At 28.4% G+C, this 25,903-nt stretch overlaps 1 protein-coding gene across 4 annotated transcripts in view; it reads right to left on the bottom strand.

Moving 5' to 3' along the window:
• The window catches only part of LOC136989648 (phosphatase and actin regulator 1-like), a 92,270-nt gene that overhangs the window by 23,406 nt on the left and 42,961 nt on the right, over positions 1–25,903 (bottom strand). For 3 of the 4 annotated variants that reach the window (XM_067287866.1, XM_067287869.1, XM_067287867.1), the window contains 4 exons: positions 22,206–22,313; positions 13,862–14,029; positions 10,924–11,091; positions 5,820–6,057 (listed from right to left, as the gene is read on the bottom strand). In XM_067287866.1, coding sequence (XP_067143967.1) covers positions 5,820–6,057; positions 10,924–11,091; positions 13,862–14,029; positions 22,206–22,313 — 682 coding nt within the window. The remainder of the gene's footprint in view (positions 1–5,819; positions 6,058–10,923; positions 11,092–13,861; positions 14,030–22,205; positions 22,314–25,903) is intronic. The other variant, XM_067287870.1, reaches the window with a different exon arrangement.

Raw genomic sequence — 25,903 nt, 5'->3', positions numbered from 1 at the left:
AAGCACTGCTAACCTTGTGCCATATCAGTTGTAGTCTAGAATTAGACAATAGACTAAATCTACTCTCATCCGAAAAGAACATGTAGTCCTCAATCGTCATTGCATCGCAATGACAACTGGGCTACCAGTTACCTGGGCTGGGTCATGCATCCAATTGCGATGCAGACGCATGACCCATTGCAGATGCAATGGGCGCTTCGGTGAACTCTCGAGAGTGGGATACACACAACAGATCTGGCATGTAGTCCTTTCTTTTGCAAACGTCTGCAACAGTTTTATGGGATATCTTAGTTCCTGTGGTTGCCTGTAAATGACTTGCCAGTTCACCAGCTGTGCTGCATCAGTTCCTTTTCACTGAAAGAACAACTTACTGATCTTCTTGGGGTGTCACAACCTCCCCCATTGCGCCTGCTGCACATTCTGCTAGTTTAAAATGCTGCCCATACTCTAGAAACAATACTGTGTGTGATGTTAAATTCACATGCAACATCTGTTATTTTCTGCCCTTCTTCCAGCTTTCTGATTATTCTTCCACGAGTAAAATCATTTAAATGATGCCTGGAAGACATGCCCACAATTTTATTATTGTAACTTCACTCCTTCCATCCAAATTTCACATCCAACAAAAACTGACTGCATGCACAGATTGCCTGAAATCTATCATCTGTGCTGTCATGTGACCGACATGTGTGGAACTCAAACATTTGCATACGTTTTACATAACAGAGTACATCATGATTTCAAGCATATTTCAACAGGCTGCTGCGGTTCAATTTCTAACTGTAATTGTTGAAAATAGCATTTGTCCTTAACTTTTGTCCACCAGTGTATATACAGTAGAATCTCATTTTAACAGATTGCAAGACAATGGCTCTCTCTGAATAATGGATTTTTTCTCAGGTCCCACGAAAATCAATGTAATTTTACCTCCTTTTAGCAGATCTGTTACTTGGAATAATGGATGTTTTTTTAGCCCTATCTATTGTAAATATGTTTTTCAACACTTAATATTTGGGCATTTCTGAGTTGTCTATTGAATTAAAATAAAAATATATTGCATATAGAACAAAATACATGCATATTTATCATGGTCATATTGCTAATGTTTCAGCTGTATATCAGCTCTCTCCTGTAACACATTAATTAATGGTGGGAAGCTATTTCCGGCTTGATACTTCCAGACATGCAGGTGTCTGCAGCAAAGGCATATGGCAGATTGAGACTATTGCAACTTGGAATTAATCATATTGTCATCCTCACTCAACAGTAACATTTCATACTGATGACAGTGTATACATGTCATCAGTATAAATCTTCCTATACTTTGTCAAATACACATACAGCATAATGTATGATCTTGTAACATACATGTGTCTATAGAGTAAAGGGCAGAGATCTTACGAGACTGAATAATTTCAAGCACAGGTATTTCTTATATGTAGGGTGTTAAAAAGTTTTTGAGTAATGGATATTTTTCTGGATGTAAGAGAAATCCATGATATAATGGGTTCTCAAAACAAAGGATGATTTCTGGCTACCCAAATGATCTGTTAAAATGAGATTCTAAGGTATGTATTTCGGTGCAAGCTGCAATCATTTCAGTATGGCTAATAATTTATTTTCGATCACACAAAATACTATTAAATAAAGTCATTATTACTTGACAATAAAATTTGGTTATACTTAAAATTATATTAATTTTAAAACTTATATGATCACAAGTTACAAAATCACAAAACTGTTTTGTACAAAAAAATTGAAGTGATAAGATGAAAATTAGATTTTAGAAAATCATATGTCAAGAATACAAATTTTATTTATTTAAATAATTTATGGACTTAAAATTAAATATTTTATTGAAAAGCAAAATTTTATTTCATAACATAGTCAAAAATAAGCAAAATGCAGTTTTATTATTATATAAGCCTAGTAAGAATTGAATATATATATTTCCTTCAAAGTAATGTCTGTCTACTGCAACACACTTCTGCCAATGTCCATACTGTATTTTTGCAGATTGTCTGGTTATATTTTGCTAACAGAAAATGAAATCTTTAAGATTGAATTTTTCTGTATTAAATAAAAGGCAACATATTTCATTTAGTTAAAAAGATAATAAAAAGCTAGTTAAAGGGCTCACAAAGAGGCAAAGAAGCCTGCTCTACTCCCCAAGCTCTCAATAGCCCTGTTCATCTATTAGAACTCTTGTAGAACGCTAGTAAACAATATAATCTGAGATCAATGAAGAATCTTATGGACCAACTATGGAAAATGTTTATTTTTGGACAGATCATGAATTGTTTGCATCTAATTTCCTCTCAAATCTGATCAGTTTGTTTGTTTTGTGCTGTGGCAGGTCTGTATGGATAGGGTTATCTTTCACAGATTCTTATCTTTAAACTTCTTGAACTACTTGTAAACTCTGGCTTGTGGCATAGTTTTGTTGCCATGCACTAGCATTGTCAGTGTCTCACTACAACTTTTCTCATTTGTAGCAAGACTATGTTAATTCATTGTTCCATTACAAAAAACAGACAATCTTTTTGACAATCTGAAAGCCTGAACTGATACCAACCTTTATGCATGCTGACTTGTTTACATACTTAGCATGAAGTGTTGCCCCAAATTCTTTGCAGTTTCTGAGATATTTGGACATTCTTGCTTATTTTTTATTCTACCCCACATACTGTATTAAGACTTACTGAATAACTAATTTTTTTTTAATCTTTTAAGCACAGTCAGAGTATAGAATTCATTTAATGATTAATTCATAGCATGTCTTTGCTATGCTGCAAAATTTCAGCATAATTCATAAGATGTTTGCACTGTACTGTACATTGTGATGAATGAATACATCAGAGAGGGAGACACAGTGAATTGTAATTATTAATAGTGGAGAACATGCCTATAAAAGTTTCATTAATCTTGAAAAATGATTATATTAGTAAAAAGTGAATAAAAACATTGATACAACCTGAAAGATACAGGATGTAGTGTACATTCCATGATAAAGTGACAGATGAGTGTTCAGCAAGCAAATGCCAAGAATTACAGAATATATGATCATTGTAACATACCCTTGGAAGGAATAAACTACAAAAAAATAGATATCTGAAATTTCAAAAGACAACTATAAAGCATAAATTGAACAATAATATTCCTATATAGCAGGGGTGGCCAACTTTTGTGCACATAAGATCTACTTTTTATCGTAAAAATGTGTCGCGATCGACTTGTTGTCATAGGCATAGTCTAAGTGGGGAGGGGGAAGTGTGAAATACATACTATGTTTATACACTGTTTCAGTACGAAGTGCACTCACTGCTTATGAGTCGAGTCATAACTGCATGCATACAGTTGCGTTCGGTTACAAATATAATACATTAAGTCAAGACATCGCTACCGATCGACCAAAATTGGCTTGGCGATCGACCGGTCGATCGCGATCGACTTGTTGGCCACCCCTGCTATATAGTATTCACATTCAATTCCAATGCATATGTTGCTCAAAGTTAAAAAAAAACATGAATATTATGCATGCATCCTGACATAGATTTGGAAAATTTTCTCTCAACACAACAGTATTTGGCCTCAAATAAGCTTCAAGATGATAGAACCATATCTGAAATGAAGTAGATCATTATTTCTCATCCACTACAGAGCATTATATCAGACTTCCTTCACTCTGTTGTATAATACATGCAATGGAGGGAAAAAAAGCATTCAATGATAATGAGGTGGTTGTCAAGGAGATAAACAAATAGTTTTTATGTTAGGAGCATAAGGACTAGTTCCCTTCTTAGTAGTGCAAGGTTGTAAAAAGCAGAATCTATATATATAATTGAGACAAGTTGATGATGATGATAATCAGTGCAGAGCCCAAACAGTTAGGAGTTGGAAGTTGAAATTTGGTACACAGTTAGGGTACGTCACGAGAATACACATTAAGAAAGGATTTTTGAAATTCCTCCCCATGGGGGAAAGAGACAGGATTAAGGCTTAACACTTCCATCAACAATCGAAGTGTTAATAGAAATCGACGTGCAAGACGCAGATGCAGTTTTTTTCGTTTTTGCGGGAAATCAAACATATTTTTAGACCCATCTAAAAATTCTCTAATTAGTCTGGAAACAGGAAAACCCAATTCTTGCATTCTGTGAAAACAGATAAGTTTGACTATAATGTAATAATCTTAATCTTCGCTATCATTACTTTTGCCTGAGCAACGCCAGGCCTACCTGCTAGTAATATATATAGGGTGATTCAAAAGTCACAGAAATTTTAAAAAATTAATAACTCACAAACTATTTACAGTAAGATGATGCAGTTTTCACAGAAATGCTTAAAAAGAAGTGGAATATTTTTGTGTAATAAAAATTTTAGTACCAAAATAGTTACATTTCAGTTAATGTGAGCCTAGGTATACAAAATGGAGGCGCTTCCGGTAACCTCGATGGCAAGTGTTTTTAGAAAGAAATGTAGCTGGCGCTGATAGTAATGATGTCTTCGTATGCAAATATCCATCAAAAAATTCGGTTCAGGAAACATGAGGAATAATGTGAATTTTGAGTTTTGGTTACGATGTAGACAGATTATGCACGTTGTTAATTTTTTTAAAAGTGTCTGTTTTTTTAAAGTTTGTACAATTTACTCTAAGCCTAAAGTTATCGAGGAGGAAAGTTTGTCAATGGTAATTAACATGTTAAACATGCCCTTGATGTGTTTAATGCGTGTTAAATGTCATAAAAGTGTATTAAAGGTGTGTTAACATTGTATAAGTGAGGTAAAAATTTTGTAAAGAGGTTTATATGTGGTTCAAATGTACGTTTAAAGTGTGTAAAGGTGTGTTAAATGTGTTAAATGTGTTAAATTTGTCATAACCAAGGATATGTAATAGTGATTTCCGACCCGAAAGACAACGTGAATGACACATGGAAGGCTAGGTGGCCGTGGATCGCAGGTGCCATCCTCGATGGAGACGCTGCCTATTGTAGATGAAAAGGAGAGAGATGTGAATCGTAAGACTGCAGTTCTTAAGAGAAGTAAAATTTATGTACAATACAGGCAAATTTTGTTTGAACCACTGATGTATAGAATCTTGTAATTCACTTCGTCCATGCATCGATTGAATTTATAGGTAGTATGATGACTTTATTTTTCGTTTCTGGTCCAAGAGTAGGAAAAGTAACCAAAAACAGGGAAAAAGTAAGTAGCAAATTTACATTTTAAAAATGTTTTAGTTTTAAAAAAGTTTAAATATAGGCATGTTTAGGTTATTGTCAACGGTCTCCATTTTGTATACCTAGGCTCACATTAACCTACATTTCTTGCCATAGATGGCACTGTAGGAAACTGAAAGCATTTGTAATTTGTTAAAGTAATAATAAAATAATAAAAATATTCTTAGTGTAAGCTCTAGTAACAACTACAGAAATTATGTAGTCTTATCAAGTGCCATCTATGGCAAGAAATGTAACTATTTTGGTACTAAAATTTTTATTACACAAAAAATATCCCACTTCTTTCTAAGCATTTCTGTGAAAACTGCATCATCTTACTGTAAATAGTTTGTGAGTTATTAATTTTTAAAAATTTCTGTGACTTTTGAATCACCCTGTAGACTACATGTGTTTTATAATAAAATTATCTTTCAATATAAATTTTATCTATCTGTATTAAAAATTTAGTCAAGAAAAACATTAGTTTGCAAACTTTAAATCTTTTGATCTTCATATAAACTTCTCTTATTTATAATAAAATAAAAGTTTTTGTTTTAAAGTCATTAAATTAGTTTTAAAAAGTCATTAAATTAAACAAACCAATTAATTATCTTATTCTGGGATGATAAAGGTGTAACATCACTAATGTTTTGGTTCGCAGCTGTACTTGTTTGAACTTGTGAAGGCAAAGTCGAGGACAACCCATAACGTTTTTTCAATGCACTTTTCTTTGGCATTGCAGATAACTGGGGCTCTTTAGCTGGGATTTCTTCAACCACAGAAGTATCAACTGCAGCATCAGATTGCCCTACAACAATTGCTTCATTTTCATTTTCATCTGTAAAAAATTTAGAGAGAAATATTTTCATATTACAGATGGATTATTTATATTAATATTTTAAATTCACAAACAACTTTTTCTAAATCAAAAAGTTTTAATATAAAATAATATGTAACTAAGTATAAAACAATTTAAAATACAGGCATTCTTTGCCAACCATAGAATTATATTTGGAAAAAAGTGGCATGATTAATAAAATAAGTTAGGGGAAGAAGGATAATCATGTCACTGAAGGTATGTTGTTGTATAATAAATTTTATTTTACATTAAAAATATTGCATAATGAAAACTTTTAAAAACTAAAATTCAGAGGAAAAAACATATGACAGACAATATTAAGGAGTCCACTTTCTTAATGTGTTTTAAACATTTTTCAGGACAACTGGTCTATCTTCAAGTATGAACAAAACGGAACATTAAAATCAACAATGCATTATATCAACTCCTTTTTAACATTTGAAATTTTGATAGTTTAGTATATTTTATGATCATCAGAAATCCATTCTAAAAGAAATGAAAAAATTATGAATTGTTTCGAAGTGGTTAAGAAGCATTTTTTTTAAGAAAAAAAAACTTTTTTAAAAAAAGCTAAAAATCAAAAGCAATCATTTTTTCAAATCTTTTTGAATTTCTTGATATCAACAACACTTCCAATTTTCCTTAACCCTTTCCCGGCCAGGGTACCGATCTATCGTTACCCTATTCGTTTAGCAAAACGGCCAGGGTACCGATTGATCGTTACCCTGTTAACAATCGATTTTTATAAAATTTATCGACAACAGATGTCAGCACTTGACGGCATCGTCTTGTTTATCGTTCATTCTACATATTTTTGTCCAGGTGGTGTTTTGTCGACTTAAAAAATTTTAATTATCGGTTATTTTTTCTTAATTTTTCATTTTCTGATAATTTTTTATTTTATTTTTAGCAGATTCATGCAATAATATTACTATAATAAGTTGATTTATGCTATAATAAGTTTATTCAGCTATAATATGTTAATATATCGTGAATATTTAAGTTATGACCTTCAGTTCTGATATTTTATATATTTTTTTTTTAATTTTGATTTTTAATTTTTTTTTAAATCTAAAATATTAGCAAATGTTACATCTATTGCTATTGGTAATCATATGTTTATTACAAAAATATATAGTCTTGTTTGATATGAAATGAATAAAGTATATTAGTTAATTATATTAGATGAAAGCAGAATAAAGTTCAGATTTCAAACAAATGTTTGATATAATGTGCGATAATTTCACAACGAATAAACGTACGTGCATAAATGTAATATCAAATTGTACAGAACAATATTCTACGTCATTCTGGCTTAGTGACAATAAGAATAAAGTAACCAGACAATGTTAATTTTGACAAAAAGTAACAAATTTTCAAGTTTGAATGTCAATTATCATATATTATTTTTTTTTTCTCATAAATTTTTCAAACAAACTTTATTGAAAAATGTCGTATTTAAAACTAACTATATTGATAAATATATGTGATTTTTTTCATATGAATCAAATAATAATTTAATTTTTGGTGAATTTTTAAAATAATATTGCCTGATTTACTTATTTTGACCTTGGCCGTTTTACAAAATAAGGGGGCGTGGCAAACGGCAGGGAAAGGGTTAAACTTCAATTGGTAACTGGATCACACTTTATAAAATAGTTAGTAAGATCATAGGCTATCTACATTCATCATTGGGCTGCAATTTGAAAAACTATAGACCTATAAATTCCCACTGTTGTCCATCTGTCCTTCCTTAATCTCAAGAACAGAGTTAGATGATAGCTGAGACCAGATATAGAAAACTTGAGGGCAGGAGGCCAATTAACTATATGCAAACTTCCGATGCAAATTGAAAGTCACGTTATTTCAATTCAAAAATTTCCCTCGAAAGGAGTTAAATATATGACCGGCACAACTCTATTGCTAGCAGGAAACGTATGACGAACAGGGAAAGACACTACTAATTTGAAGATGAAGAGCATACATTTTAAATTAAATAAATCAAAAATATGATTAAAAATTTAAGCCTGGCATTTGATGATGTCACAATAAAATAATTGCTTGTTTATGGTAGGGTTCTCACTGACTTTTCAATATTGACTCAAAGTAAAAATTATACAAAGCACATCTTTGACAATATATTTTGTAACAAACAACTAACTAGTTCACATACAAATTATAAATATTTGTATACAAAATACAAAAATATTCCTTTCATTAGATACCTGATTGGTCACAAAAAAGTATCATGTACAGTACAATAAAATTATGTAAAGTGAGTTTCTAAAATGTTTCCAAAATGAAAAATATCCAAAATTTACAGATATTTCTTTTTTACAATTAGTACATTTTGATTCAGTTATGCTGAAAACTACCAACCCTCGTATGTTCAAAAATAAGTTGAAGTCATATACAAATGTCATGTATGAATTCAGTATTGTGCTATATTCATTTTACAGAAACAACCAAACCATACAGATCCTATTAATGGAAAAAGCTCAGCAACTAAACCATAGTCATTTCATTTTGAAAATGAATCATTTAAATATGATTTACTCAGTTTAAGTATGTTGAGGTATTTTGCATAACTGGATTCAATTGTAAATAATAGTTTAAATTTGATTTTATGAATCAAATCAGGATAATCAATTTTGTCAAACAAATGATCTTAAAATTGGGACCTGTTATAATAAAATTTAAGAAACAAAAACACTAATAATTCACATTCTGCATCTAAAAAAAGTAAATACTTGAAAACACTGACTGTACATGTGATGTTTGAATTGTGATATTCATGCATGATGCATTCATTCATAGATGCAAACACAAGTTGTTTCTTCTGATTTTTTGAAATTTCATTACAGTAAAACTGCAAAAAAGGCAGATCACATATAAGGAATATCTATTTACAGACTGTAAACTTATTAAAATTGAGAACTTTTGTAATTTAATCAGCAATTATTATTTTATGGCTTAAAACAATCCAGTTTTTCAATTTCATCTACTTTTTTTAATAATATTTTAAAGTGAGAATTAAGAAAATTAATAATAAATTGTAATTACATTGCCAGTCAAGTTTTTGCTAAACATTCACTGAAGCTATAAAGACATACTGTATAATGATTCATATTGTACTCTTTCCAAACTACAATTCTTTAACTGATAACATTCCAATTGGTCACCGTGTAGGCAATTTGATGAAATACCTACAACTAATAAATTTAGGCATCTAATTTCTTGCCATATGATAAAAGATAAAATAACAATAGAAAGTCATGAACTTAAATATGTTTATTCTTTATCACTCTCATAACAGACATCTCAAAATAAAGAAAATATACTATTTTAAATAATAATTTAATATAGTGTATTTCCTTGATTTTGAGAAATCCCCCCTTTGTAATCCATTTTCACTTGTCCAAGAAGAGCTACATCTTCGAATTGATGGTTTATTACATTTACAGTCTGAAATACCAATCAACAGTCACTGTGCTGATTATTATTTCAAGACCACTTAGTGCATTATGCACCAATAATAAATGTTTGCAAATACATTATACGACAATCACCTAAGTTCAAAATGAACATTTTGCCGGTAATGACAATTTACTTTAAAAACTCGTTTTTAACATTTAAAATACTTTCAAGGTTATGATGCAGCATTACATTACAATTGAATATAAAAATTAAAACTCAAACCAGGTAGAGTAACTTTATATTTTCAGTTTTGTATAATTCGAAAATTTTTAAAAACAAATATTAAACGTTTATAAAAATTCTGTTTATTCAATTAAAAATACCGAAGAACTTTTTAATAGTTTAAAAAAAAAAGTAAAAATAAATGCTCAATATAAGATGGCTAGTTCAGACAGAGTGTATGAAGCTGTCAATAATACAATATATAAATAGAATAGTTATTCATTTTAATGTGCTTAAGAAAAGCATGAAAATAGAGCTGTCAAATATTACCCAATTTATGGAATTTGTATTATTTTTCTAACTTTTTATTAAGTTTTCTTAAGTAATAACATCTATTTAAAAATTTCTCTCTATAAAAAATTCTTAAAATTAATTTCAAACTCATAGCACATCTTATAATCAAGGAAACAGTATTTTTTGCATCAATGTTATATAAAATGCATTTATTTGACAATATCAGAAAACTGGTTTATTTCCAAAGAAAAACTATTTTATAAATATGGAGTTAAATGTATTGTACAAATCATAATTTTAATTTCTTAAAGTTTATTAAACAAATTTCTATTATCAAGATTATAGAAAACATAATACAAAATGAGCAATTATTTATTTGACAGTCAATGCCGGGCTGCAATTTTTGATCATATATTTTAATTTATTTAAAATATATGCTCTCCACCTCAATTGGCTTGCCCCTGTACATCATATTTCTCCTTTAACAATAGAAACGTGCCATCATCTATCAAAATGTTTCAGGGGAAAATTTCTGTACTGAAATAACATGACGTGTGGTTTGCATCAGAAGTTCATATATAGTCAATTGGGACCTCCTGCCCCTACAGTTTCCATATCTGGTCTTGTCTTTCATCTATCTGATTCTGTTCTCGAGATTAAGCAAAGACAGATGACAGTGGGAATTTATAGGTCAACAATTTTTTCAAATTGCAGCTCAATGATTTCATTATATCATATTTTCAATAAAGAAACTAAAGAATTGTATCTCAAATTTTTTAACTTATTTTTTATGCTAAATGTCAAACTTTTTAATGCTCTAATTTCATACTAGCAATATTCAATCATTATTTATAATAATTTATTGTTGTTTTCATAAAATTTTATTTAAAAATTCACAAAAACTATACTTACACTGAACTGATGAAAATTTTACTGTTACTAAAGGGGAAGGATTGCAAAACATAGGTGGAGGTGGAATAGGTCCTATTTCATTAACAGGAATTGGAGGATCAGGCAGTGTTGATAGGAACAGTTCACCTTCACCAGATGATACTTCTCCCAGATCAGGTAAACTCAGAACTAAGAAATGTAATCAACAAACACATTACACCATATAATTATTTATACAACATAACATTATATAAACAGAATAAAATGATACAAAAGTATATCTAAAGTTTAAATAAAATAGAATGATTAATGAAAATAAAATGCAACGTATGGACTAAATTAAAATTTTGATTTTATATTCTTTTATTCATAAATCACTTCTTATTATGTTTCACTCAATAATTTTACATTTATTATTTGCTTTTTTCGCTTAAACAATTTATCATAAATTGTCAATTCCAAATAGTGTAATTAAAAATTTGTTTTATGAATAATTTCATTTCAAATTTTTGTTACTTTATAGTAAATGATTTCTACATTCATAAACTTTATTTTATTATGAATAAAATTTGATATGTGATAGTTCAATAACTTATAAAATTAATTTTATACATATTACTTAATTAGCCTATAAAAACAATATATTATTGAAAGTATACCTAGAAAAAAATTGTCTATTCTTTTTCCCTAAAATCATTTTAAAATTTAACTTGCATTTATAAATATTGATTTATATGAATTTTTACAATACAGTAGAGCGTCGATAAGTGGAATGGCCGGAAAGTGGAACGATTTTCAGTCGGACTGTGTCGTGCTGAATCGAATGTTTTTGATACTAAATTTACTTCTAAAGTATAATTTTCATGTTTTTTATATTCTTTAATATATTTATTTTGTTTGTACAAAATGCAGAAATAATTTTTAACGATACGATAGCCTCGATGATTATTATAAAAATTTTCGTTAGGCTTAAAATCAACGAAAATTCAACACGAAGCGACGCGCAATGGAGAAAAATTTGAACATTGGACAGGTTAATGTATTTTTTCGTACAAAGTCGGAAACTGGAACAAATCATTAACTGGAAAGACCCCAGTCCCCAATTGGTTCCACTTATCGACACTCTACTGTAATAGGCAAAATTTTCAGAACAACTTTTTCATCTTATAATTTAATGTTCTAAAAGTTTTTTTTTTTTATCAATCAGTGAGATAATTGTTTTATTTTAAAATTAGTCTACTGATTCCAAAATATATATTCAATAGTTTTGAAGTTTAGAAATTTTACAATAAACTTGACTGAGTAACAAGATATAAACTACAAAATTATTGTTACTATATAAACCATGTACTTATATTTTCTTACTATCAATAATCATTACTGAAATAATACTTATTAAATAGTTTCAAATTTTTGTCAATCAAAATTGAAAAATTTATTGTTCAAAGTCAATGATTCAAAAACTCAAAAATAAAGTCTGACAATCATTACTAGCCAGGAAACTAATTTATAAAAAAAAAAACCAGAGCTTGATATTTAAGTAATCAAAATACAGTAGAGCGTCGTTAATTGGAACGTCGGTAATTGAAATGGCTGGAAATTGGAACGATTTTCAGTCGGACTGTGTCGTGCTGAATCGAATGTTTTTGATACTAGATTTACTTCTAAAGTATAATTTTCATGTTTTTTATATTCTTTAATATATTTATTTTGTTTGTACAAAATGCAGAAATAATTTTTAACGATACGATAGCCTCGATTATTATTATAAAAATTTTCGTTAGGCTTAAAATCGACGAAAATTCAACACGAAGCGACACGCGACGGAGAAAAATTCAACAGGAAGCGATACGCAACGGAGAAAAATTTGAACATCCGACAGGTTAATATATTTTTTCGTACAAAGTCGGAAATTGGAACAAATGACTAATTGGAACGACCCCAGTCCCCAATTGACGCCAACTTTCGACGCTCTACTGTATCTACAATTTATAACTGATTATTTATGAGCTATAACTGTGCTAATTACTAAAAATCATTATTTAATAATTATTCACTTGTAGTTTGACTTAATTCGTCACTATTTCAAACTACAGATGCTCCTAGACGTCCAATATTTCAACATATGATGGCTAATGTGAGTGAAGCTTCACTTCATTCACATTATATCACAGGGTTTTCTTGTGTTTTACAATATACTCATTATGTTGCAAAACACCCCACTGTCTCCTGCTACTAGTGAGAAGACAATACTCTCAATGAGAAATTTCAGATATCTAAGCAAGGCAGTTATGGCATTCACTTGCAAGTTTGGGATAGCCCAAATTCACATTACTGTATAACCTTACATATAGCCTTTTTATTTATGTATATTTTTGACTTATGATGTGTTTATCAGAACATAATCTCATCATAAGTCAAGGAGAGACTGTATTATTATAGCAATATATTGAAAATTAAAATGTGACAATAAAAAACTTTGTTATAAATGACACTAAAATTATCATAATCATCATAGTATTGACATTAAAATTATAGTGTAATGTTACAACGTAGCATATTCTGTCTTACAGCATTAAAACTAATCTTTTATTGAAAATCAATGCCGTAAGATAGAATACTACCATCATATTAAATCATTATTTGGCATGAGATGCAATTAACTTTCTTATAACATGGGTCCTTTAAATGCACATACCTTCATTATGATAATATAAAATTTGTAAATAGTTTTTCTTTCATTACAGAAAACTAGGAATAATTTTATATAAACTTATATATGTATTAGGATTCAATTTTTTTTTGGTTCACAATCTTCACTAACAACTGATGTAATAGAAAAATATTTTAAGAAAAATTTGCACTTTAGGGAAATTATAAAATATTAAAATGCATTGGTGCATCAGTTAGTTAAATTATCAAAATTATATTCCATTATAAATCCCAAAATTTAACTTACATGGGTTATTTTTATATGAAACAGTTGTTGTACTATTTTCTGAGGAACCAGTCCTACTTATACTCTGAGATGCATCTGTAAATCCACCAGATTGCATGTAGGATACTGAATTTTCCTCTTTAGTAACTGATCCATTGGCTTGGGGTGTATGATTCTGATTAATAGGTTCTGTAATAAAATTAATCAGTTTTTCAAAATTGTTTTAAAATGTAAACTTTTAGCTTTATAAGAAATAATCTGGTTCAATTATTCTGATGAATAAATAAAATATTTCTAAAATAAATTCCCACCATAAAATATTTATTTATATATAATAATATTTAGTGTATTCATGCATGCACAAAACCATATTTCTAATTATATTATTTAGATAATTTATCCCTACTCTTAGAACTTAAAATGATACCCACTTTAGTTGTACAGTGTTACCTCGATTTTTGTCAATAATCCATCCAAAACCAAATCGGTGAAATCCGAAACCGACAAAAACTGAGGCAATTATTTCCATATGAATCAATGTAAATCCAATTAATTCGTTCTAGACACTCCGAAATGCATACCAAAAACACATTTTATAGAGTATTAATATAGCATTAAATACTAAAAGCAATAAGAAATTAACATAAAAGACTAATTAGCATAAAGATAAAAGCATTAAGATTAAAGATAAGATAATTAGCATTAAGATGAAAGCAATGGAATTGTTCGGCTAGACATGCGGGGTAATGTTTTGTCTTGTAGAAGCTAGTTGGACATGAGCTTCTAGCATATATCGCCCCGTGGTAAAAATGTGATGTAATTGTCATGTAATAGTAGTTGTATGAGTTTATGATGGTCGTAACGAGGGAAAAATGCCTTCCGGGAATCTGTTTAAGGGTAACTGGCCCTATTCAGGTGTTACAGACGTGGAGAAAACTCAGAAAATTTCACGTGGCCAGCCCACCCTGGTGATGCACAAACCCACGACCGAACTCCCAGTGTTCAGGGAACGAAACCATTGGCCAATGGTGGACCTTGCGGGATAATGTTCACACAACAAGAAATAACACCACACTGCACCGAAAACACGTGGGTTACCCTTTGTTTTCACAGAATTAGCAGTGAGGTCACTTGAGCACATCAACGAAATCCAAGGCAATCGACGAAAATCGACAAATTTTTTGTGGGGGGGAAGAAAAAAAAAAAAAAAAAAAGAATGAAAACCGAAACCGACGATAACCAAAGTCAGCAAAAACCGAGGTATTACTGTATTTAATGCAACAACAAATCACAGCATGTTTGTTAAATTCACAAACAGCAAAATGTTTTGGAAATTGTTATTAATATCTCTTACATTATAACTCAAATTAAGAAATTTGTTAAATTTAAGCAAATAATCTGAGGATTTTTACCAGAATATTGGCATATTGATTGTGAAAATATGACAAATTAATAATGTTCAAAGTGGAATTAATTGAATAAATACATGTATTTTCCTTCGTTAACAACAACTTCATAGCATTACAAACATTTAAAACATATTTCAAACAAGGATGGTTAAAAAATTTTTAAAGTTATTCTTGTTCAAATCTAACCTAACAAAATTTCTTAACATAAAATTTATTGTTAAAGAACAAAAGTACTTTTATATTGTTCTATTAACTTTGTTATACAGTAGAGAGTCATTAATCAGAATCAATTGGGGACTGAGGTTGTTCAGATTAGTGATTTGTCCAGATTACCGATTATGTACGAAAAAATACCTTAACCTGTCCAATGTTCAAATTTTTCTCCATTGCGTGTCGCTTCGTGTTGAATTTTCGTCGATTTTAAGCCTAACGAAAATTTTTATAATAATAATCGAGGCTATCGTATCATTAAAAATTATTTCTTCATTTTGTACAAACAAAATAAATATATTGAAGAATATAATAACACGAAAATTATACTTTAGAAGTAAATCTAGTATCAAAAACGTTCGATTCAGCACGACACAGACTGAAATTCGTTCCGATTACCGGCGATTCCTATTACCGGGGTTCCGATTAACGACTCTCTACTGTATTTGCATAACATACAGGCTTAATATGCTATTGTGCTATATGCGAAGCATTACTATGCCTGTTTTTATGAGATTATGTTTGGTTTAATAAATAAAACTTTGCACTATAGAAAACAAAGCTATCATGTATCAATGACAAATTACTTCATTTAGTGTCAAAATTTACTTAATGATTTAAAAAAAATCTAGCTAGTAATGTAAATATAACAGTGATTGGTTAATATTTATTGAAACATACTCATAATAAAAACATTTGGCAAATAAATTTTAAAATAAGTTATGCACTGATTGAGTTTCTAAATTATTATTCTGAAAATCAATGCATAAATCTGGATGACATTTTATGAATTAACTAATCTGATACTATTGATCATAAAAGTTTTTACACCTAACATTTTAAAATATAAATTTTAAGATATTTTTTGGCATTAATAAATTAATTTTAATCCTTTTCATGTAAAAAAGTTTCAGTTCACAGAAATCAAAGTTAAACTGATTTTTAACATTTCCAAAAGCTTCAAAGATTATACACCTTTGTTTTAAAACTATTCTAATTGAAAAAGGAAACTTTATATTTTGTACAATTTTTTAGAATTACCAATAAAATTTATATAAAACATTTTAAATTTTTTCTTGTATTTTGTGATATAATTTTCCAGTTTATAGTTTATACTTCAGTAGAAAATAAGTTGTTCTTAGTTCATCCAAAATAAATTCTTTTAAAACAAAGTCTGTCATCTAAATAAAACATATTTAATGACAGTTTCTTTCAGTAATCTCATATCTATCAGATGGAAAAATTATAATAATCTATATATTTTGCTTTTTATTGTATTGGATATATTTTCTAAGAATTCATAAAACTTTAAAATACAAAAAAGTTACACAACAGAAATTTAAAACTATGTCTAAATAAATAACAAATATAAAATGCAAGATTTTATTAACACTGATATATAATTTTAAAAAATTATTTTAGATATGCTATAATTATTAATCTTAAAATAAATTATGTTATTTCTTATATAATAATTATTCACAATAGTATTAATTTTTATAATAAAAATGATTGTAACTTGCAAATAGTTTCATTTTATCCTATTAAAAATATTCAAAAGTACATTGAGTAAAAATCCCAATCAGAAAAATACATTTGTTTGTCAAAAATTCCAATTGGAGCCAAGTATTTTGATTTCAAAGAGTTAATCTTTGAAACGAATACTGCATTTGCATTTCTGTACTGCACATATCTTTCAATGATTTTGTTGTAACTGATAATTTTGTATAAGTTTCTCTTTTTAACTTATGACAACAACAGTTTTTTCTAATAATAGATAATTTAAAGTAAAATCTCTCTCGAGGATTTTAAATTTTATTTTATACAGTAAGGCTTAATTTTGTGTTTCCTCGTTAACATACATTTCAAAATTAATAGAAAAAAAAATATATCAAACATGACAAAAGTAGATGAAGACAAAATACAAAAGCATAAATGCAATATTTCAGCAGCATAAAATTGCATTGTTAACAAATGTGATATTATGGGAGAGAAAACTGCAACTTTTAAAAAAAAATTTATTAGAAATTTATTTTAAAATAATTTGGGGAGTTGTGGGTAATTACAAAAGTTTGTTACATTTTAGTCCATCATGAACTTCACTGTTGGGATTCACACTGATGATGTCAATGAGTTGTTAGAAAATCACGGAGAACCACTTTCAAAGTATGATTTGGAAAGCTCTCTCAATGACATGTTGGAGGAGAGAAGGAAAAAGGCTTGACATCCTTAGTGTGGTTCTTAACCAGAAAAACCAGAGCCTATGGAAGTAAATGATCCTCAACCAGGCTCATCTCATTGAGGCTTCTTCATTATGGACTTATAAACTAAAAGTTACAAACATTGATAACTTTGTTTGTTTTTGAATTTATAATTATTATTTATGTATAAATTAACTATAATTCTTTATTAAATTGAAAAATTATTAACTTTTAGTAGTCAGTTTGAATACTGAAGGAACTAATCTCATTTAAATATACTACAATTCTTCCTCAATTTATAAATGATTAATTTTATAAACAGTGAATTGGGATCCTAACCTCTTCATAAAACAAGGCCTTACTGCACACTTATGAATAAATATCTTTAAAAAAATTCTAGCTATTAATATTTAGATTCCATTCATTCACTTCAAAACTGCAGCTAAGTCATGTTACTTAAAATATAAAAATCTAAAATGTAACAATATAATAATTTCAGAATTTCCTGTTGTTCCACTAAGAGCAAACTGTTAAATACTTAAAATAATTTAATTAATAACTTCATTAAAAATTTAAAAGAATCAATACTCTGAAAATTTAAAAGAACCAAACTGTCCATCAAACTCTAAATCAGGGGTTCTCAACCTTTTTTTACCCATGGACCTCTTTTCCTCTTAACTTTTTTTCTGGATCCCCCATAGACATTGCACAGAATTTTTTTCAGTGCAATGTCTATTTCTAAAAAAACCTTATATTTTCTTTATTACATTGTTTCAAATTGGAAAAACAATTTTTAATACTGAAGCTCTGAATTTCAGAAAAAGTAACTAGTGTATTTATGAACTAGCACTTTTAAATTACCTCTTAACTTGTCAAGATGGTGTTTTGCACAGAACTGAAGGTTAGAGTTAAAATAAACTGATTACATTTATACTGGAGGGAGAAGTTTAAAGCCTCTCTCCCTAATCTTTAAGACCTGGAACAAACTGACACAAAATGTTCAGAAATGTCACTGTTGAGTGACATGACACTGATGGTATAAGATTCTCCTAACAGACCCCAGTTTTATAATCTATCTTTGACCTTTGAGAGACATATATGTCATATACGTATTCAATATTTTAAATAATTTATATTTTAACCCTTATGCAAGAAATGAGTAATAAAGAAATTGGCAATATATATACTGTAGAAATTTAATTCTCAGTAAAACAATTGTTCTGAAGTAGAATTACCCTATAGACCACTAAAATATCACCGTGAACCCCCAATTTGGTATTTTTTTTTTGTGGACCCCAAGTAATGTTACATGGACCCCAGTAGAGAACCCCTACTCTAAATCAGTGTTTTTCAAACTTTTTGGTCTGTAACCCCCCTTTTGCATTTAAAAATTTCAACCATTCCAAATGACAACGTTGTTCTATCATAGTTTAGGCAGATGGAAGCTCGGGATTCTCCAATAACGCACACATTTTTGAATGTTATATTTAGGCTCGTATTAAAATATTTATATTGTTTTTATTATTTATATGTGCAATTTATTTAAGTAAAAATTATTTTATATATTTTTTATTTCTACTATTTCTAAAAAATGAATCCATAGTAAATTTATAAAATATTTAAAAAAAATTGATCTGGCATCAATTTTTCTGCAACCCCCATTTTCAGAATCACTGCTCTAAATGATATCAATGCTTCATTATATTGTGATAAAATCATCAGAAAGAAAATCATAAAAGGAATAAAATAGTGAACACAAATATTGATGAAATAAAAGCATACAATATATTAATTTTTCTCTATTTATTCAAATTCATAGAAATGAAAATATGATCATTCAAATAATAATAATTTATATTATAAACTAATAAAAGTGAAATGCTTTTAATCCTTTCAATCAATAAAATCATCATGTCAAAATTTGTATCAAGTTTTTGTGCTAATAATAATTTGATATAGTGTTATAAATTACTTTATACACATTCTTTATTTTAATGCCTTTTATTTTTAATTACATAAAAAATGGAAATTTTCAATTTATCACAAAGCTTTCGTTAATGCTTTTTCATTATGAAAAAAATAATAAAAAAAGCTAGAAGACAAAGAAAAAGTAACTGAAATGTAACTCCTTTATACATCACTGCCAGTTTAAAAAATTTATGTCTAGTGAAGATCATAAGAATAGTGTGAGGGCAGCCATGGGTAGACGGTCTGGGTTAGCCCCTCTACTACTTATTCGGCAATGCAGTCGTTGAGACTGGCCTCTATCGTTGTAGGATGGCATTTAATGAGTGATAATAGAGATCAAGATCATATGATCCCGATCTACATCAGGACTGACACCAGATAGGGTAATTAAAATTATGTGCCCTAACTCGTGTTTACTTCAATTGGTAAATGACGTCCAAGTGACGATGTCCGAACTAATCATAGGAGGATTAAATTGAGTGAGGTGGGAATTGTCGTTAACAATAAATGATCTGAACTCAATAAACAAATTGAATTGAAGTATATGCATAACAAGTATTATTTATTAGATTAAATGAATAAGCTATATACAAGACACTACATACAATATATAATAATAAAAGTAACTTATCTACTTAACAATTTCTATATAAATTATGTTATCTATGCCTTGCGTGAATGTTACACCAGAGAGAGAGCGAGCGAGAGAGAGAGAGAGAGAGAGAGTCTTAGAATGGCATCCAAACCAGGTTGAGGTTAATGGGCTTAGGGATCTCTACAGTTACAATGCTATTAATTACTTCTGAAAAATCCTGAAGAGAGAAAAGCAATCAACAATAGACAGATTCTTTAACCCCACAAATGGAAAAAACATGACTAATAAAAATGCAAGACGGTGTGTATATGTATTTTTATTATTACATATAAATAAACATAGTAAGAAAGTATATATGTTTTATTTTTTCGGGTTTCCAGAACGAATTAATCAAATTCCTATAAAACCAATGGTAAATCAATAATCGGTTAGCGAACAATTCGGATAGCAACAAAAGTCTTAGAACGGATTACGTTCGTTAACCGATCACCCATTGTACTATCCAATTTTGATGGATTATATTTGCAGTTAAGAGGAAACATCTGTTAATTTTTGTTGGCTATTTAAATATCAAAATGTACTATATTCAATAATTTTAAATAAATGTTCTTCTAATATTGTAATTGAAAATAAATATTTTCAATTACAATATTTTAATAATTTTGATTATTACAGTTAATTACTACAGTAAATAAATTACTTGAAAGATTTAACTTTTAAAAATTTTTCTATGGTAAAAATATATTTTTAATTATTTGTTATAAGAAATGTTTTCACATTGATCTCATTCAAATCAAATAAAATGTTTTTATGTGAAACTGGGATATTACTGCACAACATTCCTACTTTGTAAGATGATTTCATCTCTATTAAATGTTTTTCAGCAATAAAAAGATTTTTCCCACCATTTTTATTTTAATACTCTACAACATACGTAAGGATCATCAAAATCAGAGAGGTGACATTTACATATTTTATAAGTACTGAATGAATTTATTATTAATTTAAATTAGTAGCAAATCTTTCTTGAAATTCAATAGGAAATCCTTAGGCACTCTTGAAAATATAATGTATGTATTATCATTACTATTTTTTTTTTGTATCTTTTGTGTTCTCATTCATTCACAGAAAATTAAGTGCTTTAAAATTTTAACATTTTAGATTGTCTTTAATCTGATAAATGACTTTTTTTTGCATTAAGTAATGCCTTAATAGTATGGGATCAACTAAACTATAAACATCATAAATAACTAATAAAAACAGCACACAGCTCGGCAGCTTTAACTGTATTTGATTTCTAAACTATTCCAGAAATTTAATTTAAAAAAAAAAAATTTTTTTATAACAAAGTTACAAGAAAAAAATTTTTTTGATGATGTTAAGACTATTTATTTAAAATTAACTCCACTTTGAGTCTTGTTCTTATACTTTAACTTAAGAATTAAAAAATTGTAAATAAACTAATTATTTCCCTTAATATCTTGAAATTATACCAGAATATTACAAATTACAGAAAATAAAACATATGCAACTAATTATAATTAAAAAACTTACATTAATTTTCTTACATGCATAACTTTAAATAAATTTTCTATCTTTGACTTAGTAAATAATATAAAGTAACAATAAATATGTACTATGTAAAATTGGATTAATTGTCCAACACACGCAAAAATACCAGAAATGTCCATTTTTTGACATCAGTGTTTTCCAACTATGAAATTATTGTTCCATGCATTTTCAAAGTTTGAATTTTCACATTGACATTTAACTGACTAACCTGAGGATGACAATTTAAAAATCATTAAAAATGTTTGTTTTTTCTTTATTTTTAGTAAGTATAATTTGTGTTGGATATTTCTGGTATTTTTAAGTAAGTTAATAATAATATAAAGTTTTTTTTTAGTTTCTATTCTCTTATAAAATTATTATTAAAAATGTTCCTACACAATATTAATTTTTCAGAAAAAATCTTTTTGTACCTTTTTGTGGAAGGCTAGCACTTTTTTCTTTCTCTGCATCTGGCAATAAAACACCTTTCTTTATCAAATCTTCCTTAGTAGCTCTCATAGATATTTTTCTTTCTAGTGCTAAAAACAAATTCAAAATCAAATTCTGAAGAAATAAACTTAAAATTATAAAATTAAATTACAATACATTTTAAAATCAATCAACACAAATAGAAAAACTAAAAAAACCGTGACGAAAGAAAGAAAAAAAAACAGTAATGTAAATAACTATTACAATTAATTTCCTTCAAACAATTGCAGACTAGTATTATTTACTAAATACTTTCAAAATTATATATTGTTAACATATTAGGTAAAACAAAACAATGAAAATAAGCACATTTTCAGTTATAATAATTTTACATTTACACATTTTTTTATATAATTTACAATTTTGCATAATATATAATTTTACACTTAAAAAACAAATGTATTGGAAACTTTCTTTTCATAACATAAAATTTAACTTTATAACTAATTCTATCTCAAACTATAACAGATGTTTGGCTTTTATCCATACAATTAGATAATTAGACCTGTAATAAACTATCTATTGAATTTGCTATTCTATTGGTTGGTCTATATTTCACAACTTTATGATCATAAAATTAATTAAATAATAATCAAATTATTATTACGAATATTCCTTAATTATAGATTTGCCGTATTCTTATGCGTTTTAACTAAATAATCCTATATTTATAGGTGTAGTATTTTGTTCAGCAAGTACAATATCCAAAGGTTAACAGTACAATTTATTCAACTCTTTATTCCACATATGCATTTTGGGTCAATGTGAACTCCCAACCCCTCCTTCAGTGCTATAGCTAGAATATTTTTCTACATTTGCAATTTTTTAATACAAAAAATTATAAATACAAAAGACAATTTACTGACTTACAATTTGTAAGTATTTATAAAAAAACAATCATAGGTGGAGATTCAATTTTAAGTACAAGTTCATATCCAGTGTTTTATGCCATTTAACAATTACTTTTTATTATTATTAATTACATTCATAATTAAAATATCATTGCATTACTCACATTTTATTTATTGGATATTACATTTCATAAAATTTAATATTTTTCCTTTATGATCTTGGTTTATTTAATCTAAACAATTATAATGCTTAAAACTAATAATCTCATATTAAAACTTAGGTGATTATGAGTAATAACCATCCAGCCATCATTTTAATGTAGTCAAGAACAATTTTTTTTTAAATCCTTATACAAACTTTCCACATATGACATGGATGAGAAAGAAATAAGCTTTATTAAAAAAAAAGATCAAATTATGGTTTAGTTATTACTTCTAATAATAATCCAGTGTTCAGAGTGCAATGAAATACTATCCCAAAAAAGTATGAAGCTGTCTAATTTAAATATTATCACAAAACATTCAAATGAAAAGGACAAGTCTTAGAAATTTTTCAAAGAGAATTAACAACTCTGTATCAACAAGAATTATTATTCATATACCAATGTAAATGAAAAAGTATTGCTAGCAAGTTACAAGGTTGCATCTCATCTCTTAAAAGGAAGCAAGCAGCATACAATTGCTGAAAGTCTGATTTTACCAGCAGATGTCAGTACAACAAAAATAATAATAGGGGAAGAAAGTTCAAAAACTTAAAAATCAAGAATTTGTTAATCTAAAGAATACAACAGAAAATCTGATATGACATAATATTCACAATCAAATTTTAGATAAAATTAGAAAAAGCACATACTTATATTTGCAATTTCACAAATCTACAAAAATTTCTAGTTGTATAAAATTTGCACAATTCAAACTATATAATATGGAAGCATTGTCAAAAACAAATATTTTACTTTATAAACCACTAGAAAGTAACACAACTGGAAAGTGTTTATTCAACATGTTTATGCAAAATACAATAGTCTATAGATTGGACAAAATGTACTGTCATAAACTCTGATGGGTTGTCAAAGTGGTCTTATTGCAAGATTAAAAATGACAATGTGAAATGGACATACTATTTCCTATGTCACCATTTGATTGCAAGCAAATCTTTACTCTTTAAACTGGAGTTTATTTTGCAAATTAAAAATAGTAAATTCCATCATAAGAAGTGTTGCAAATTCTTTTTTTTTAAACAATTTGTAAAGATAAAGGTTCATTACATGAAAATCTTTATTGTACAGAGGTTAGGTAGCTTTCAAGAGCAAAGATATTGACAAGTTTCCAAAAAATAGAACAGAACTTCTGATAGATACATCTGCTAGAGGGAAAAATTTAATTATGCTGAATTCTTTTGCAATAATGTTTGGCTTGAAACTAGCATATCTTTGACATTTTTAATAACTGTTGTTCAAAATATTTTAAGTGAACAAATTTACAATGCTAGTACTGTTACAAAATTAATGGATTCATAAAGAAAATTACCTTTTACCTTTACTGCATTAAAGGAAAAGAAATTCAATTAATTTCTTTGTATTCAACAAATAATGGAGGATATATCTATAAATGCCACAGTGAATGTTAAACTAGTAATTTTGGAGAAACAAGTAGGTTTTTCTGAAAGAAACTCAACTTAGTTTCAATAATTACAGATTTAAAAAAAAAAAATTATTTCAAAAGAAAAATCTGTTAATGAGACCACAATAGAAATAAATATAAAAGGAAAAGTAATTGAAATATCTGCTGATTGGAATTAAAAGTCAAACTTTTTTTTTTGCGAAAGATCAATTGTGGTTGAAAAGAAGAAAAATAATCTAAAGTTACAAATGAAGCTTTAAAACTGTTGGTATCACTTGCAACATCATATAATTAAATGTGAATTAACTCTTCTGTAATTGCAATAAAAATGAAACACACAGATGACTTCATCTTGAAAATGAGCTCTGTATATGTAAAATATAAAGCAGAAACTGAGAAATTGATTAATGAAAAACAAGCAAATGCATCACATTACTATTATTATTATTTTACATGTTCTCTGAAATATTTGCTTTTCATAGTCTGAACACTTAATATGGAAGAACACAATGTTCAATAAAATTTATATTTTATTATACACCTTTCTTTAAGTGTAATGCACCTTCCTTTAAGAATTGTTCCATTAATCAATTTTTCACTTTAATCTTGAAAATGAAAAAACAATCATGAAACACAGATTGCACTCATGTTGCACATCTGCCAATAATCACATAGCACCACTCCAGATGGAGCAACTAGTGCTATGTCGACATTTAATAAGTGGCCACAGAATGGCCATTCATGAAATCATATTCAGCAATAAATCTCATTTCAGCCTGCATGCAGATGACAATTGCATCTGTGTCTAGAAGAGACCTGGCAATTGCTCTCAGAAGCCTGTGTTGTGCAGTGTCACATATGTATTACCCCTAGTGTTACAGTCTGGAATGGAATGCCATTGCTTATGACAACAGGTCTTCCCTAGTAGTCATCCAAACAACATTAACAGCCCAGTGACACATGAATGACATCCTGTTACCAGTATTACTGCAGGCATGTCTGCCTGCAGTAATACTGGTAACAGGATGTCAGAAAATGGCCAAAGGCATGTTTGCCAGTGGCCATTTTCCAACAAAATAATGAATGGCCCAATACGGCATGTGTGTCTCAGGAATGTTTCCATGCTGTTGAAACCCTTTCTTGGCCAATGAGGTCCCCAGACCTTT

This window comes from Centruroides vittatus, unplaced genomic scaffold, assembly GCF_030686945.1.
Source record: "Centruroides vittatus isolate TY-2023 unplaced genomic scaffold, ASM3068694v2 scaffold_752, whole genome shotgun sequence".
Classification (NCBI taxonomy): Eukaryota; Metazoa; Arthropoda; class Arachnida; order Scorpiones; family Buthidae; genus Centruroides; species Centruroides vittatus.
The sequence above is the reverse complement of the archived record's forward strand: the minus strand, read 5'-3'. Positions and strand labels throughout refer to the sequence as shown.